The sequence below is a fragment of the Salvia miltiorrhiza genome, chromosome 7 (genome assembly GCF_028751815.1).
Source record: "Salvia miltiorrhiza cultivar Shanhuang (shh) chromosome 7, IMPLAD_Smil_shh, whole genome shotgun sequence".
Lineage (NCBI taxonomy): Eukaryota > Viridiplantae > Streptophyta > Magnoliopsida > Lamiales > Lamiaceae > Salvia > Salvia miltiorrhiza.
The window spans coordinates 28,920,840-28,940,208 of record NC_080393.1 but is presented as its reverse complement, the minus strand read 5'-3'; the positions used below and the strand labels follow the sequence as shown (position 1 = coordinate 28,940,208).

General features: G+C 34.1%; 2 protein-coding genes across 2 annotated transcripts; both read right to left on the bottom strand.

The window, feature by feature from the left end:
* Window positions 1-1,088: 1,088 nt before the first annotated feature.
* LOC130994048 (nodulin-related protein 2-like) lies at window positions 1,089-1,586 on the bottom strand. The gene has a single exon (XM_057919086.1). The coding sequence runs from the start codon at window positions 1,584-1,586 to the stop codon at window positions 1,089-1,091; it is 498 nt and encodes a 165-aa protein (XP_057775069.1).
* A 13,423-nt stretch (window positions 1,587-15,009) lies between these two features.
* Window positions 15,010-16,843, bottom strand: LOC130995886 (nodulin-related protein 2-like). Its single transcript, XM_057921377.1, has 2 exons — window positions 16,728-16,843; window positions 15,010-16,256 (listed from the first exon to the last, which is right to left on the bottom strand). The coding sequence occupies exon 2, from the start codon at window positions 15,567-15,569 to the stop codon at window positions 15,138-15,140; it is 432 nt and encodes a 143-aa protein (XP_057777360.1). The 5' UTR covers window positions 15,570-16,256; window positions 16,728-16,843; the 3' UTR covers window positions 15,010-15,137.
* Between the last annotated feature and the right edge of the window lie 2,526 nt (window positions 16,844-19,369).

The following is a 19,369-nucleotide window of genomic DNA, read 5'->3' as shown; positions in this document are numbered from 1 at the left end:
TCGATGTGTATTCCATCGGACTTTAAAAAAATGATATTATATAGGACATCTCTAAAAGATATCGTATAAAACATCTCTAAACCTATAAATCGTAAGATTTTTATAGAGTTTGAATATCAAATATTTGAATTTGTAATAAAATTGCTATAACATTAAAATTCATGTATTTTTTTACATCTTTCAAAGTTTATGTGCAAAATCAAACTACCCTCAAAGTTGGCGTATTTAAGCGCCAATGACCCTATATTTTAATACAATCCCTACAAATTACTTTTACTCCACTTATATTTATTTTAATATTTTTTAAAAAAATTATGTTCATCCTTAAGTAAGACTCTATTTCATGGAGAGAGACCGTATACAAGTAATGGTGAGGATACTATAGATGGGTCATGAATGATTACTCAGTACAATTTATTTTATTTTTTTAGAAAGTTAAGTGGAGAGGCCCAACATGTTATTTTTCCCCCTTTTAGAAGGACAAGGACAAGGTCCCACGTGTTTTTTCTTTTTTCTTTTTTAAGTGACATGGTCCTCCGTTTATTATTGGAAAAATAAATATTTTTTAGAATTGAAAAATAAATATTTTTAAAGTATAATTGAACTAATCACTTCATTTAAAATTTTTGCAAAGTCAGAACGAATGTCGAAATCCGAAGGATTGTCCCTCTTACTTTTAAGATTATGTTAAACTTAATACTCCCTCCGTCCACCAATCAACTTCTCATTTGGTTGTCGGTACGAAAACTAAGAAAACTGAAAAATACGATGTAAAGGTGGTGTAAAAGATTAAAAGGATAGTGTTAATATATTTTTTTTATCGAAATTCAATGAACTGTACTAATTTCAAAATTAGATTAATTAGGTAATTCACGTGGCACATGTTAAAATATAAATCCAAAATAAGTGAACATAAATTAGACCAAACTTAATAGATACGTATTACATGACGCAAAACACAAGGCTATGAGCCACACAAAATTAACAACCACCTAATCCATTATTACAAACACTAGCGCTAATCACTCGATAAACATGACAACAACAGCACTTAGACAGTAGAATCATTTTCATATACATAGCCTTCCTTATTTGTTAAAGAAACCGCCGGCAGCCTTCATCAAATCTCCATATCCGCCTTCCGACTCGCCCTTCTCCTCCGCCTTCTTCACGTACTCGCCTCCATCCACGGACTCCTCCGCCTTCTTGATATGCTCCCCTTCGCCTGAAGGGATTCCGGTTGCGGCGGCAGGTTTGTCTTCGCCGGCGACGGCGGCGGCGGCGGCGGTGGTGGAATTGGGCCCGCTGTACTGGCGGAGATAGCCCTCCGCTTGATCAACGTACTTGCCGACTCCCTGGGTCTCGTCTAGCTTGCCGTAGTCCGAGGCGGCGTCCAGGAGGTCGGCGGCGGAGGCGGCGGCCTTGGCCTTGTCGCACTTCTCAGCCTGGTTGCTGAACTGGGCTCGAGCCGCCTCCGACACCACCTTGGCGTCCGCCAAAATATCGGCGGTTGAGGGTTTCTCCTCGCCGGCGGCGGGCTGTTTCTTGGAATCGCCGCCTTTTGCGAAGCTTGAGATGAAATCCATCTTGAAAGTAAGTTGAGATGATGAGAGAAGGAAAAGTAAAGGAAAGTAGGATTCGTGTGGAGATGTAATGCAGTGTGAGGAGAAATAGGGAGATCGATCGATGAGAGTATAAATAGAGCAAGATGTTTCTTTATTATCATTTCATAAAGGGTTAAGGTGCAGATAGGCCCCTCAAGTGGAGGCCCTTAGAGCGTTTCAGTCCCCTTACTAACTGTGTGTGCAAATTGGCCCCCGAACTCAAAAAAACGGTGCAGATCGGCCCCTCTGACTTAACACCGTTATGGGCCGTTAGTCAAGGGGGCGATCTGCACCGTTTTTCGGAGTTCAGGGGCTAATCTGCACCTTTTAACTTTTTAATTAATTCATCTCTCTCGCTCAAAATTTAATCATCGTTGTCGCTGATCCAAGCTCCGGCGAGGCGGGCGGAGGGCGCCGCCCCTTTCTTTCTCTCTTGGGCCCTAAACCTCGGAGCTCGCTCGACTGCACACGCTTAGCGTCAAGGACGAGCCCTAATTCTCCCATTCCGTCAGAAATTGCCGCCGCAATATCCGGTGAACCCGCCGCCTGGCTTTTCTCGATGAGGAGTCGACTAGCTTTTCTCGATAAGAAGTCGCCTCTTTCTCTCAAATCCGGCGAAATCCGGTGATAAAGGCCGACGATGCCCGTCGCCATCTACACTATCGGCGTGCTGTTGAAGAAGGACGCCTTCAAATCAGAGACCATGGCCAACATGATCTCGATCTCGATTGGGGTCACGATCACCGCCTACGGCGAGGCGAAGTTCGATTCGTTGGGGGTGATTCTGCAATTGGGGCCGGTGACGTTCGAGGGAGAATTCGAGTTTCCATTTCGATTATGTGATTTTCGGGAGCAATGACGCCGATTTGGGGCTTGGGAACTTGATTTCGTGATTTTCCTCATCTGACGGCGATTGACGCCGGAAAAGTTGGTCGGAGAAGATGAGATGTGATTTTTTTTAATAAACGATGTGCAGATTAGCCCCCGAACTCCAAAAAGGGAAAAGGTGCAGATTAGCCCCTGAACTCCAAAAAAACGGTGCAGATCGCCCCCTCTGACTAACGGCCCATAACGGTGTTAAGTCAAAGGGGGCGATCTGCACCATTTTTTTTAGTTCGAGGGCCAATCTGCACACACAGTTAGTAAGAGGACTGAAATGCTCTAAGGGCCTTCACTTGAGGGGCCTATCTGCACCTTAACCCTTTCATAAATAAATAATATAGAAAAGTTAATGGATATTATCCCAACGCTTTAGCATATTTTTTTAAAAATGTTTCAATATTTACATTTTCTTTAGTTGTAAATTTATCATGGAAAAGTGATGGATAAATAAAATTTCACCATTTAAATCATTTCCCTCATTTTCTACAAAATAGAATTTGATGTTTATTCATTCCTCTTTTTACTCAAAAGTAGGGATAATATTATCCCTCCATTTTTTGTGTAATAATATTATTCCTTATTTATAGTGAAAATGAGGGATGAGTAAGAGTAAAATTCTATTTAATAAAAAATAAGAGGAAAAAAAAAGGATTTAAAGGATGAAATTTTGTTTATCTTTTATTTTTCATGATAAATTCACAATCAATGAGAACACACGTAGATATCCTAAAATACATAGTTTTTCTAATCTAGACGTGAGGTACTGAGGTTGCGCCCATAACTATTGGTATTAAAAGAGTTTTAGGTCTAAGGTGCGGTGGGAAAATAATGAAGAGTAACACATCAATTTTACGAAGCCGAAATAAGTGTTTTGAAAGTTTTTATGACAATAATTTTAGTAAATATATAAAACTGTCCACTTTCATATTGTAAAGATAAAAAATGTCCACTAAGATAAAAATAATAAAAACTGTCCACTTTATGGTTGAAAGGACGGAAATGCCCCTCAGCCAAAAATAGCCCATTTCATCTCCACTTCCTCTTTCACGGTTTCGCTCTCCCTCCCCCTCTCTCTCTCTCTCTCTCTCTCTCTCTCTCTCTTTCTCCCTCCGAGCTCAGATCGCCGGCGAAGCGCCACTGCCCCGGCCTCGTCGCCTCCTCCATCTCCTGCTTCACCCCCCGCCGCGACTTTAGCCTCCCATGTAGAAGAGCATACCGGAGATGTAGAGAAGAGGCGCGAAGAGGAAAATCCCCTGGCACTTGAGGAAGAAAGAGAGCAGGATCCAAACGAGGCGCTGCGCGAGCGTCTTGGGCGGCGGGCGGCCCAATTTGGAGCGGCGGTGGCGGTAGCGCGGGGAGTGACAAGTGCTTCCCCTTCACAAGTTCGGCCACCGCCCTTGCCCTCAGATTTTCCGGCGAAAGCAGCAAACTATAGCAACCGCCGCCTTCCTCTGTACATTCGCACCATCGATTTTGTCGCATAATCCGGTAATTCATTGTCGAGGCTAAAGCCAATCAAAGGTGCGTGCTTTCATTTTGATTTCAAATATGTTGATCCCCAAATTTAGGGCTTTTTTTCTAATGGATTCCATCCATTAATTTTATCGGTTCAAATCCAAAGTACGTCATAAGACTTCAGCTCTATTTTTTTTGTTTACTAAAATTGTGTAGCAGAAGCAGATAATCTTTGGATAAATAAATGGTGTATTTTTCGACTTGTTATGATTATCATTAGCAATTTTGGGGCTTAGTATGATATGAATTGCACCAGCATTGTATGAAGTTGCATTGGTCTCTCGAATTCGCAGAAGTCTTCCATTCACTCCCTTCTCGATCTTCCTTCGCCCCGCGACGTAGACCCAGTCAGTTATTTATCTCTCTTATTCGCTTTCTTTATTCTTGCTATTTTGTTTGTAGCTTCTGTCAGTTGCTACACTCCTCGAAGCAGTATTCTGCTTTGCTGCCTTTTGTTTTCATAGCCTGTATGTCTTTCTGGCACTTTTTGCAATTGGAGAGCTGCTCGTATTTGCTACCCAGGTACTGTTCTTCCCAGTCATCTTTGCATATTTAGATTTCTAACTTGGTTGCATTTTTTGTCCATGCGTCTTGATTTGAACTAAATTATCTAAATTCAAATGTGCATTAAAATTTCATTAATGACCTTTGCAGGCCCTTGTAAATTTTGTTTGTCTACATTGTGTCAAGCCTAGTCTTTGACCACTATCAATGGCAATATCTACTGTATCAATTCATATATTTTAGGTGCAGATCACAATGGGCTTACATCTGATGTAGAGCTCCACTGTGAATGCCATTGGGACCACTGCTCTAACAGCTTTTCGAGCTTTAGCTTACTTTCTCTGATAATAGAAATATAGAATGGAAACTTATCAGTAGCAATTACAATTCAAAATAGAATAGTGTGTGCATAGTTGTAGCATACATTGATAGAGTGCTATATATTACATGCACCGAAGGTTGTTGCTCATCAAAAGGCCTCTTAACACTAGATATAGCTGGTATATCAAGTTACGGAAAGAATAAAACCAGGAAACTAGCAAATTAGGTTATTGCATGAGAGCATGAGAAACAACAAACATGACATTCAAGTCCTAGCAGTTCCTCTACAAGTACAGAGTAAAACCACCAAAGCTACAGAAAAAGGATACAATTAGCATCCATCTCCCTTTTACTTGAAAGTACTTCATTTTTCTTAAGATTGCTGACATTTATTTCACTTTGAAGTGATGAAACTGATGGGAACTGTAAATATGTGAATTGTGATGTTTATTGAAGAAATATGAGTTTTGTCATCGGAATTGATTGTGATTTTGTGTTTGATGTGACAAGTTGAGGTAGTTTGATTTGAGCAATTGTTATCAGCTGTTATTTTCTGGTAGTTCAGAAGCAGCACCAACTTCTTGTAACCCTGCTATTGTGCAATGCGCCGATCAGATTTCAGAGAACAATTGGGGGCTGTTTCAACTGGGGTTTATGCAGGGTTTTGTTCACAAGTTATCTTTTTCCTTTTTTTTTGTTCCCTTTTTTTCTCTAATTTTGGTTATGCAGCTGATGCTTTGCTTCTACTGTTGTTAATTCAAGTTTGATTACCCATTTGGCTTAATGCGGTATATCCTTGGTGATATTTCGACGAATTGATACAATTGGACGGTGAATTGTGAACTGATAAAACTGATGGGAACTGTAAATATGTGAACTGATAAAATTGATCTGAGGGTTACTGTGAGTTGCATAAGCTGGCATTAGTGTAAGGCATGTTCTTGGAGAATCACTGAAATATGTTTTAGCTGATGCCATGAGATAGTTGGTTGAAAGAATAAATGTTTATTGTTATCACTAATTTTTCTATAAAGTTGATGGGAGCCCTTCAGGAAACTGCGTCACAATATGTGCTATAACTTGTTTAAAAGAGAGAGTTCGTGAAGCAAAAGTTCTTAGTCATGAATTTTATGGATGTCATGACAGATGAGTTTAGCAGAGGACTCACCTGTCCACTCTTCAAGCAGCAATGACTTTGCAGCAATTCTTGACGTGGAGCTGGATGCTGCTTCTGATTCATCAGACGATTTTGAAGCAGTTGCAGAAGAAGAGGAGAGTAGTGAGGAAGACGATGATGACAGAAGTGACTATTTGGAGCTTGGGAGGTATGCTTAATTGCCTTGTCCTGAAATCATTCTGCACGCGATTTAATTGTCGTCTCTAAACTTGCCAAAATCTGTTGCCTTTTCTGCTGGGGTAAATTATGTGGAAAGGCCTGCTTCGAAAGTTTCCTAAAAAGGGGTCTAATAAAAAAGGAAAGCTTGTTTGATGAATTGGTTTGGTTTTGGCCCTCGTGTGTTTTCCTTGGATATATGTTTTACAGGGCTCATGAGCCACAAACAAAGTCCGAGATGGAGAATGAGAGGAAGAGGACGCTGGAGGTTATACAAGAGAATAACAGGAGGTTGCAGGAGAGGAATAGGTTCTCATAGAAGGACGATTTGCAGATTTCATCGAACTTTTGTGATAATCAAGTATCTTTAATTTGTGAGTGGATCTGGCAGATTGGGATGAGCAAGATGAAGGCGAAGAAATGACGCACCAGTGGGAAGATGACTGGGATTATTGGGTGCTTGGTTGTACATGAAGCTTGATGAGTTGTGATGCTTGCTGCAGAAAATGTATGAGTTGATTTTGGAGTTTGTTTAGGGGCCAAAAGTTTTTCTTTTGTTTTGTTGGATTTTGAAAAATGTAAAAGTGTTTTATTATTTATTAATCTTGTCGGCTAAAGACTAAAGTATGAAGCTTAATTAGCATGTTCTTGGAACTGAAATTTTGTATTCTGAAGTATATAATTCGGGTTCTTGAATTCACGACCACATCTATGAATTCACAATTTCATATTCTTGAATTCACAACTAAAACTCGAATTCACAACCAAAATAAATTTTGTTTAGTTGTGAATTCAAACTTTAAAAATTCAAATTCACAACTGCTTGAATTCACAACCAAAATAAATTGTGGTTGTGAATTAAATTTTAGTTGTGAATTCGACTGGTTGTGAATTCGACTGGTTGTGAATTCACAACCAAAAAATTCTGGCTGTGAATTAAATTTTGGTTGTAAATTCACAATAAAAAAATTCTTGTTGTGAATTCGACTGTGTAGGGTTCAGGGATAAGGGTTTAGGTTTTAGGGTTTAGGGCTCAGGGTCTATAGTGGGTTTAGGGTTTTGGGTTTACGATTTAGGGTTTAGGTTTTAGGGTTTAGGGTTTAGAGTGGATTTATCAAGTGACAAAATTGATACACCACAAGATTCTTCTTTGTAAAAGGTCTTGAGTTCAATTTCACCTGCATGCGGTGTATTGTATCACCTTGTGTAGAGGTGATAACATTCACTTTTCCATGATTTGTAATGTTCATATCATGTCAATTTAGGGTTTAAGATTTAGGGTTTAGGGTTTAGGTTTTAGGGTTTAGGGTATAGGGTTTAGGTTTTAGGGTTTAGGGTTTAGAGTGAGTTTACGGTTTAGGTTTAGGTTTTAGGGTTTAGGGTTTAGAGTGGGCTTAAACTTGTGAATTCACAATCAAAAAATTCATATTGTGAATTCGACTGTTTAAGGTTCAGGGTTTAGGGTTTATGGTTTAGAGTGAGTTTAGGGTTTAGATAGGGTTTAGGGTTTACGGTTGTGAATTAAATTTTCGTTGTGAATTCGACTGGTTTTGAATTCACAACCAAAAAATTCTTATTGTGAATTAAATTTAGGTTGTGAATTCGACTGATTGTGAATTCACAACCAAAAAAATCTTGTTGTGAATTAAATTTTGATTGTGAATTCGACTGGTTCAGTTCAGTTGTGAATTCACAATCGTAATAATTCACAACTAGGTTTTAGTGTTTCAGTTCAGTCCAGTTGTGAATTTACTGTTTCAGTTCAGTTGTGAATTTACTGTTTCAGTTCAGTTGTGAATTCACAATCGTAATAATTCACAACTAGGGTTTAGGGTTTCAGTTCAGTTCAGTTGTGAATTCACAATCGTAATAATTCACAACTAGAGTTTAGGGTTTCAGTTCAATTCAGTTGTGAATTTACTGTTTCAGTTCAATTGTGAATTCACAATCGTAATAATTCACAACTAGGGTTTAGATTTAGTGTTTCAGTTCAGTTGTGAATTCACAAGCAAAAAATTTTGGTTGTGAATTCGACTGGTTGTGAATTGTGAATTCAGGGTTTTAGGTTTTAGGGTTTAGAGTTGATTTAGGGTTTAGGATTTAGAGTGGGCTTAGGCTTGTGAATTCACAATCAAAAAATTCTTGTTGTAGTTCGATTGTTTAAGGTTCAGGGTTCAGGGTTTATGGTTTAGAGTGAGTTTAGGGTTTAGGGTTTACGGTTGTGAATTAAATTTTCGTTGTGAATTCGACTGGTTTGAAATTCACAATCAAAAAATTCTTATTGTGAATTAAATTTAGGTTGTGAATTCACAACCAAAAAAATCTGGTTGTGAATTAAATTTTGATTGTGAATTCGACTGATTGTGAATTCACAAACAAAAAATTCTGGTTGTGAATTCGATTGGTTGTGACTTCACAATTCACAACCAGTGTGAATTCACAACCAAAAATTTTTTGTTGTGAATTCACACTGGTTGTGAATTGCGGGATTTTTTAAAGGGGTGATGTAAAGTGGACATTTTTTTAATTTTTAATGTGAAGGGTATTTTAGTAACAGTGGACATTTTTTAAGTTTTTTATTTTAGTGGACATTTTTTATCTTTACAATATGAAAGTGGCCATTTTAAAAATCCACTCATAATTAAATATTAGAATTAAAATATTAATTTTTAAATGTGAAAACATGTTTTAGAACATACTTAATTAAACATACTTAAGACACAATTAGATTCAGCGTACCACACTTTATGTTTCACTTTGTATCCTATTTTTAATTTTATTTAATTTTTATATATATTTTCTTCAATTTCAACTTTATATGCTTTAATTTAATTTTGTAATTATTAACTAGGGTTTATTCCATCAATCTAGGGTATATAATTATTTTTTATCATTTAATTTTACTTTTATCAACTAATAATAGGTTGATAAATTCGTTCAAAGTCATATATGGTATATACTTTTTAAAAATTTATTTTAAAAAAATAAAAATTAAATATAATTCATAGTATTATAATAAATTTTATTTTTATAAAAAATATTTTTATAATAATAGATATAAGCATGGGATACAGTGACACACTTAAGATTGTGGGACACTGGATCACATCCCACTTAAGACCTTGGAACGACGTATGATATTTCGGAAAGTTGTTATTGAATGATTTCCTTTTTTATACTCTTTCCATCCGCGATATCGTTTCCACATTTGTCATTTTGGTCCGTCCGTGATATCGTTTCCATTTCCATTTATATTTGTAGGGTCCACATAACACTTTATTCTCTTACCTTATATTTTCACCTTTATGGTAGGGCCCAAACTACACTCACTACAATATCCACTACTATCCACCACTTTTCTTAAAACCAGCGCCATTCACAATGTGGAAACGATATCGCGGACGGATGGAGTATATATTTAATATAGAGAGTGATTAAAATAAGTCTACATATATATAATATAAAATATAAATTATTTTAGCTTAAATTGTGAAAATTAACATTAGGTTCATGATTTTGCTTAATGATTTTATAGTAGAGAGTTCAAATTTTTAATTTTTTACAATTAATTTATAATGTTTCATAGTGAATTCATAAAATAAATCTAATATATATAATAATTATTTTGTATCTAATATATATATATATATATATATATATCACTTTCTATCTATAAATCTATTCATATTAATATTAAGAGAAAGAAATGCGACCACTTGTAGAAGAAGTGTGGATTCAGTGTGGAAAACGTATCGTGGCAAACAGGGATAGTTGGCAACATGGCATTGATTAAATCTTAAAGTAGGGGCCGCTGCCTTCATTGATTGAGAAGACAAAAGATACCATCAATTATTTTATTATTTTATATTTTATCTTATTTAAAGCCCATTAATGAAATTTAAGTAGTTTCTTGAAATTCTTGGTTTACCGTTGGACTTGGCGCTAAGTTCACAGTTACTAAACTTACTTGAAGATTCAACAACTTTTTTAAAATCAACTAGGTTCATTTATTTTGACGTAAAAGAGAGAAAATATATATTCATTATTTTTTTATTACTATTTTCACATATTTATTGTGATAGATTTTTTAAAATAAAATGAAATATTTTTTAAACAGCTCAGTTTCACTCGAGAAAATTTTCTCGATAAAATTAGTTTTAGGTAGTGACGTAGTGCTGTGAAAATATTTTCTACTCCCCCGTCCACCAATTCGTGTCCTAAGGAAGGGGCACCACTTTTAAAAAAAGATGTAGTATTATTTATTTGTTGAGTGGAGAAGGGGCACGACTTCTAAGAAAACATGATTTATTTGTTAAGGAAATAGTTACTAAAAATGGATTGAACACGAATTGGTGGACGGACTAAAATGAGAAATTAGGACACGAATTGGTGGACGGAGGGAGTAATATTTTCTTATCTTTTATTCTTATAAAATATATGATATAAAATAAAAAAAATATTATCATCTTTTCTTATTCATTATTTTCCGATGAAAAATTTACAATCAAAATAAACGTCCCTTTAAAAAAATATAATTTACTTCAAATGGAACCTCCTTTTTAATTTGTGGCCACGTTCTATTTGAATTAGGATATTTTCCAGAAGCAATAGTTAAGACAAAAGAATAACAAAATTTCAAAAAAAAAAAAACTAAAAGAGGTGGTCTCGTACAATTGGGTTTTACTTGCACTTAGACCTTGATTCGAACCTGTATCTTAATTCGAACTATATAAATAATACTACTATTTTAAGTGCGAATCGACTCGATTATACGATACACCCGGTTGTACCCAATTTTTTGTGTAACTCTAAAAACATCTCATCTTGGGAGTCAACAAAAGATCTTTTAAACCTTTATCAAATATTTTTATAAATAATTATAATACCGTGACAAGAAGAGTATACTTCTTTATAAAACATCTCCCCCATAGGAAGAAAATAAATTTATGAAAGGAATTAAATATGCAGTATTTACAAATAAAAAGTAGTATTCAGTTAATGGAGAAAAATACTTTCGCAGGAACTCGGGATTTAATCCCCTAAAGATGATTCAATGATTGAATTATCTATCAATGATCTTGAGAATAAAAATAAAACAATAAATAAATAAGTAAATGTGTGGCATTGAAACGTGGAGGTTAAATGGAGCTTCTGAATTTTGAGAAAACGACTGAAATTGTGGAAGAAAGAGAGCTAGCTGAGAGAGAAACTCGTTCTTTTCACAAATTTTAATATGCGAGAATGCTTCTCCAGAGGTGAAACGGTGTCGTACTACTCGGATGACAATTGAGAAAAGGGAGGGCTCGTTTAGGACTTGGATGGTGTTTGATTGAGCTTATGAAAGCTTTCCATTTTAAAGTATTTAGTAAAATAAATTTTTAAATAGTTAATAAATTATAAAAATAAATTTTAAGAACTTATAACCTACTAGAAAATGCAGCTCTAACGATAGAAAATTATATCATTACAAATGAAAATTCGATAGTTAAAATAATTAATGATTGAATTATCGATTCGTTATTTGGATGATTGTTTTGCTTTTTAACGCCTGAATTTTCGATCGTTAAAATTAACGATTGATTAACGATCGAAAATTTGATTGTTATAAATATCGATTTTAATTGTAAATTTTCATTATTTAATATTCTATTTGTTCACAAAAAATAGTCATTTTAAGACGTCCACAAAAAATAGTCTCTTCATACTTTTGGAAAGTTTCTATCACATGGTGGGCTATAAACTTCACTCACAATACAATTAATTATCATTATTAACACTGCTTTTTTGTAAGATCATTTCTCCACTCACAATAAACTTAACTATTTTCATTAAAACCTATGTCGTCTTACTTTAGGACTATTTTTTTGTGGACGGATGAAGTATTTTTTTTAACTGAGTTGTCGTTATACACCTGTCTTTTGAAAACTCAACAAGGAAATCATCATCGCATAATTAGCCAATAGATAACAGATTATGTTTGAGGCCTTCTACGTATTTAACATTTTCAATTGAAGCATAAAAATGTACAAGAGTTCCAATCTCCTTGGTGTAACTGCCTGAGTTATCACCAAAGATTATATTTGAGTCATTCTTGGCTACAATGTCTGAAAAGAGATCTTTGAATCTAGTCATTAGGGATGGCAGTGGATCTTGGACCCGGTCCAGATCCGTGGATCCAGATCCGTTTTTACGGATCTGGATCTCAATTTTTTGGACCCGACGGATCTGGATCTGGATCTGGATCTCAGTTTTGAAAACGGATCTGGATCTGGATCTTGAAATTTTAGATCCGGATCCGGCCCAGATCCGACCCGTGGATCCGTTTTATTCTATATATATTTTTTATATTTTATATTTAGTTTACTAATAATATTATCTAAATTAAAAATAATAAATAAATTATATTCAAAAGAATAAAAACTAAAAGTAATTAGATAAAAGTATTTTGTGTTATATTTTTCATGATGAAAATTAGATGTTGTTGATTTTGTGAAATTTTTTAAATTTAATTTAAAAATAGTAGATCCATGGATCTGGACCCGTGGATCCGCGGATCTGACGGATCTGGATCTGGATCCAAAATTTTCAGGTCCACGGATCTGGATCTGGTATATGAAAACGGATCTGGATCTGGTATTGGCCAGACCCGGTCCAGATCCGGCCCGTTGCCATCCGTCATGTGAGTTGAATATGTCCAAAAATTATTCTTTGTAGCTCGATGATTTCTTAATTTTTCTAGTTGTGAATTCTAACTTTAAAACTTGAATTCACAACCAATACTATTACTAGTTGTGAATTCTAAGTCTAAAACTCGAATTCACAAGCAATAATATTACTAGTTGTGAATTCTAAGTCTAAAACTCGAATTCACAACCAAGACTATTCTGACTTGTGAATTATAGCTTAAACTCAAATTCACAAACTATTTCGAGTTGTGAATTCTAGATTTAAAACTTGAATTCACAACCAAGATTATTCCTAATTGTGAATTATTTATAACTCAAATTCACAACTAGCTTATTCAAGTTGTGAATTCTAGTTTTAAAATTCAAATTCACAACTAACCAATTTGTGAAATTATTACTATTTTAAAACTAATTGTGAATTCAAAAATATTAACAATAAACATAACAACACTCTTTGAAAGTGTTGCTACGTCTGGAGATGTTGTACACAATGTGTCGACAACACTCCACAACACACAGAGTGTAAAACACAAAAATTCAGTGAAAAACGTGACTTAAGAATAAATTTTTCCACAAGTTGTAATTATAACTTGTGGATGGCAATATGACGAAATAATCCGCCAAGAATTCTAGGTGAATTTTTACAAAAACAAATAGTAACTGAACCAAAGACTACAAGAACCGTCTTTGGCTAGGCTCACAAGCTAAGAAAACAACACATTAAAAATAATGAAAATCTTCCTCATAATACTCGTGGCTAACCACTAATAAACTAGCGAGAAACACAAATGTTATAAGGAATGTTATGAAAACACGCTCAACAACATACGATACTTCAACAAAATTTCTCAAACTTGATGCATTTGATATGATCTAACTCATATTAATTTATGTACATTAGGAGCCTTGATATGCATTTATGCATTTGTTTCTTGAAAATAAGAACCACTTTGTGATATGATTGTTCCTTGAAAATAGGAACTACTTCCAACAAACTTTAGGGTTATATTCTTCAATAATTTATAGCTCCAGGTTCGTACCTATTTCCATGGAATTCAGTTGGGGTTCCTTACTTGGTGATGTCTACATAGCAACCGTGAAGAAAGCGCAAAATAAAACGATAATATTGTACCAAATGTAAGCATAACACACACACTAACACTCTCAATTCAAACAAAACTAATTTTTCAGCTTAAATTTGCTTTGCTGAAATTACCAACACATTGATAATCTTTGCAATTATCTCTTTCTACGTTTTCAATTGCTATGGGAAGAAGGAAATGCAAAAATCAAAAACAAAGGGTTCAAAGAAAAATTTCGGCGTTCGCACTAGCGCAAGCTACTTCATCCTTGGTCCATCCATCTCTGATAATCAGTGATCACCGGTTTCCGTGCTACCTTCATTTCCACTCTCATAATCTCTATCTCTTATAAATAATCATGGTCCATATATATATAATTAATTGATTTAATCATTATAAAAACTCTCGATTGCGTTGAAGAAGACTAAATCATCTACATTGCGGATACAAACAATAATTTCATGTGATTCACATAATTTCAAAAACAATCATGACACAAAAAAACAAAAAAAAAATGAATTACACAATGAATTCAGCTCGATGTAAAAACAAAGATCGACACTCAGAAATGAATCGGCGCCATCAAGAACACAGAGGATCGGCTAAATAGATCTTGAAAAACAATCATGTGGATTGTAGACTTCATGTGAAATGCGAAGAAGTATGAGTGAGTAGTCATGGTTGATGTGAGAGCTTGAAAGATGGATGACGTTCCTCCATCTTCCTCACACAAAGTTAGTTCAATTCAAAAATAATTAGAGGGATGATATGTTGTTATCTATGTGGATATTTTTATTTTTTTTATATACAAATGGATAGTTTTATGTATTAACTCTATAAATATTTTTATTCTTGTAGCTAATATTAACCTTTTATTATATAATAAAGTGGTTATTTAAAGGCATTTACGCATTTTTTGTTTGCTTAGATAACCCAAGACTAGCTAGTTTCACATTTCAAAACAAAATTAATTAGGTGATCCACGCGGCTGATGTTGATGGTAAGGTAAGGTATAATAAATTTAAAATAAATGAAGGTACGTGGATTATCCGAACTTAAGTTACGCACAAAACACTGCCACATACACCATAACCCAATCCATTATTACAGCTTCATGAAACATGACAACAACAACACTAGAACAACAAGCCAACAACATCAACAACTAAACAAAAGAAAAGGAATTATTAATAAAACAGCTGAATGATTCTTATTTGTTAAAGAAACCGGCGGCGGCCTTGAGCAAGCCTCCCTCCCCACTTTCCGGTTCCTTCTTGTCGGCCGCGCTGCCTTCGGACGGCTGGGTGAAGAACTCCTGCGCCTTCTTGATATAATCCCCTGCTCCGCCGCCTTCAGTTCCGGCGGCCGCGGGCTGCTTGCTGTAGTCGCGGAGATAGTTCTCCGCTTGATCAACGTACTTGCCCACTCCTTTGCTCTCGTCTAGCTTGGCGTATTCCGAGGCGGCGTCGAGGAGGTCTGCGGCTGCGCCGGCGGCTTTTGCCGGCGCGCTGGTGACCCCGGATTGAGCCGCGGCCCCTGCTTCTTTGGCGCTCGTCAGAAGATCGGCGGCTGCGGATTTCTCCTCGGCGGGCTGAGGCTTGGCATCGCCGCCACCCTTTGCTAAGCTCGACAAGGAATCCATTTTTGACAATAGTGGAATTTATGTGAAAAAATATGGTGAATTAGTACTAGTGTAGTAGTGCAGTGGGGAGAAATAGGGAGATGGGTAGATAATAAATAGCTAGAGTCAGATATTTCTATGGTATCATAACTAGAAGCCATCCATTTAGTTTGTGGTAGATAAAAAAGATGTATATATTTACAAGTTTTAAAATAGTATATAGATTCTATTCAAATTTAGGATGAATTTTATAAATGTTTTGAAAACATTGATTTAGTGCACAAATACTGTTAATTTGGTGCAATAATTAATCATGGTTGTTATGCTCGTGCCACACGAACATCGGATATGTTAGTGCTCGTTGCCAACGCATGCATAAGCATATCTCGTGTACTTAAAAACGAATTCTTAAAATTAGACATGCCTCTAAATAACCATTTTTTGTTCAACAAAAAGTTAATATTAGTCATAAAAATAAAAATATATTAATTATAATCGTTTTTCATGTGAATAAACTATTTAATCTTTAATAAAATTATAATAAAAATAAAATAAAAAAAGTATAATTAGAAAAACTGAAAAAGAGGAAAAACATGACAACTAAATAAAAACTAAAAGCTGCGCCGTAGTAATTAAGCTCGCCAACTTCGGCTCCACAGAGGTCTTTGGCGCCGACGTTGGTCTTCCTTTTGCGGTTGTCATGATTAACTGTGGAGTTTTGGCAGGAAAAAAAATGGTCTTCAAAGATGCATATGATAAAATATACTACAACATATTAAATTTTTTCAATCAGATCTGCAAGAAGATTCTCCATTTATCAAGTTCTCATTTGCATTATTATCCTCCTTGATTTTGACGGAGTAAATCAAATTATGTTTTAATTCATCCTAGTTTTTAGGAATAATTATAAGGTATTGATGGATGATAAATGGAAGAGAGACAACATTAATAGAGAATTAATGGAATACACGAAGAGCAGAACTGTAGAGGACGGTGTGGCAATATTGTAAGTGGGTGCCAACAATGGCGATGGACTGACCCAACAGTAAAGAGGGCAAAAATTCTTGCCCTTATATTTTAAAATTTTAGTGGGATAAATTTAATATTTTTATAATTTTATATTTAATATAATATATTAAAAAATAACTAAATGAAATTAAGATGGAGCAATAGCCTTACCATTCTTTCACATAGCACCGCCACTGATGCAGGTTTGGGTAGTAGAGGGAAACGGGAGATTTGGGTGCGGGTGAGGCAACGAAGTATTGGTTTAGGTTGGGTGGGAGTGGGAGTGGGGGTGGGGTGAGGTGGATGAGGGTTTTTAATTTTAAATTATTGATAAATTTTAGAATGAAACAATAAAAGGATATTTAATAATAATATTTATAATTATTATATTATTGTTGTTGTAGTTATAAATACATTACTCCCTCTATTCACGATATCGTTTTTACTTTTGTCATTTTGATTCGTTCATAATATTATTTTTACTTCCATTGATAACATTAGAGTTCACAAACTTTCACTCACAAAAATAATGGGATCCAAACTCCACTCACAACAATACTCACTACTATCAATTATTCACCACTTTAATAAAACTCGTGTCGTCCACAAAGTGAAAACGATATCGTGAATGAAGAAAGTATTATTTATGCGATTATAGTTAATGTTTGCTTACGTAAAATAATTATTTTAATATTTATTCTTTTTATATAATCTAAAATTAAGTATTTTTTCGTTTCATTAATGATGATCTAAATATTATTTTATGATGTTTTATTAATAATGACTTAAAACTCATTGTATGCCACATGGATATACATATATGATTTTCTCTAGTAGGGGACCAGTAGTAGAAGTCGTGTTGTTTAATGTCCGTGTTGGTATCGATAAAGGGATTTATTGGTATGAACTATTGATTAAACTTAAAGTAGGCCGTTGGCTTTATTCATTGAGAAGTCAAAATTTATCAAGTAGCAAGGCAACTTGTGGACTAGACTTGCTAGCTCCAATTCAGTGACTTCTCATAATGTTTAAATTGTTGTTATATTTGAAATCCATATCTGAAATTTAAGTTTTATCTAAAAACAAATAAATTGTGCTTTTAGGATTGGAACATTTAATGCTCAAGTTCACATATATGTATTTTTTTCGGATCGAAGCGGGTTTTCGACTTTGTTACCAAATTTAATAATATGAAAAAAAAACAAACAAACAAACAAACACAACAAGAAAATAAGCATATAACGATCGAAATTTTCGGTCGTTACTTTAAAAGCCTAACGACTGTTTCGCAACCGATTTTTTTTTAAAAAAAATTTAACGATCGAAATTTATGTCGTTAATTATTTTTTATTTTTTTATTTTTTTTAGCGAACGAAAATCTGGTCGTTAATTTTATTTATTTATTTTTTAACGATCGAAAATTTAGTCATTAATATATATTATTATTTTTTATTTTTTAATTAAAAAATATTTTTTTAAAGATCGAATTTTTGGTCATTAATATTTTTTTTAATATTTCTTTAATTTGGCCGTTAATATATTTTTTAAAATTTTATTTCATTTATTTATTTTATTTATTATTTTAATTTATTTTAATTTTTTAAAAAAAATTTAACGACCGAAAATTTGGTCGTTGGTATTTTATTTTTATTTTTCATTTTTTTGGTTATATATATATATATATATTTAATTATTTTAATTAATTTTCTATTTTATTCTTATTTTAAAATTATTGAGAATATTTTAAATTTGATTATTATTTTTCATAATAATTTCTTTTTAAAAAAATATTTTTTATTATTTTAAATTCGATCGTATATTTACCGTCACTCTTTCGCCGACACCACATGTTTTAGATATCATCTCGACATATTTTAAGTTATGAATTAATGATATTGTATATTGAAATATAGTTTAAATGAAATAATAAGTATTTGTTATATCAATAATACACGTGTTCTGAATTGGACTACTCGAAAGGAACTTCAAGATTAATCGTGCTTGGGGTGACCCACTGGGAAGTTCGTCAATCGTATGTAATTATGTTCAAAATACATTAGAAATTCCAAAATACCTATTGGATATATACCTATTGGATATATATATATATATATATATATATAGTGGTCTTCCACACAATGGGGCCATGTGGCGCACTAAGAGCGCGCCACATGGCAGCAGCCTCCCAAGGCAAAAAACATGGAGGGGTAAAATGGTCATTTCGAAAATTATAAAAATTATTATTATTATTATTATTATTATTATTATTATTATTATTATTATTATTATTATTATTATACCAAAAATTCATTATTTTTTCTCGGGATCGTCATCAAAATTATACATATAATTAAACACCAATATGCATAAAGGTAAACACATATATGCATGACGTACGCTGGATAGAAATATGCATGAGAAAGTAACAGTATTTGAGCCGTCAAGTGACCAGCGGCGAGATACCCGACGGTGTCACATAATACTATGCATATAGCACGAATATGCATAAAAAAAACATAAATATGCATAATGTTACACACAAATATGCATAGCATTATTTGACAGCGATAGACACCAGAGGGTTTGCATACTGATATTTTCTCATGTATATTTTTATCCAGCGTCGTGCATATTTGGGTTTATATTTATGCATATTGGTGTACAATCATATGCATAATTTTGACAACGACCGTGGGAAAAAAATGGATTTTTGATAAAATAAATAAATAAATAAAATTTTTATAATTTTCAAAATGACCATTTTACCCCTCTTTGTTTTTTGTCTTAGAATGCATTAGAAGGTCTTGAGAGGC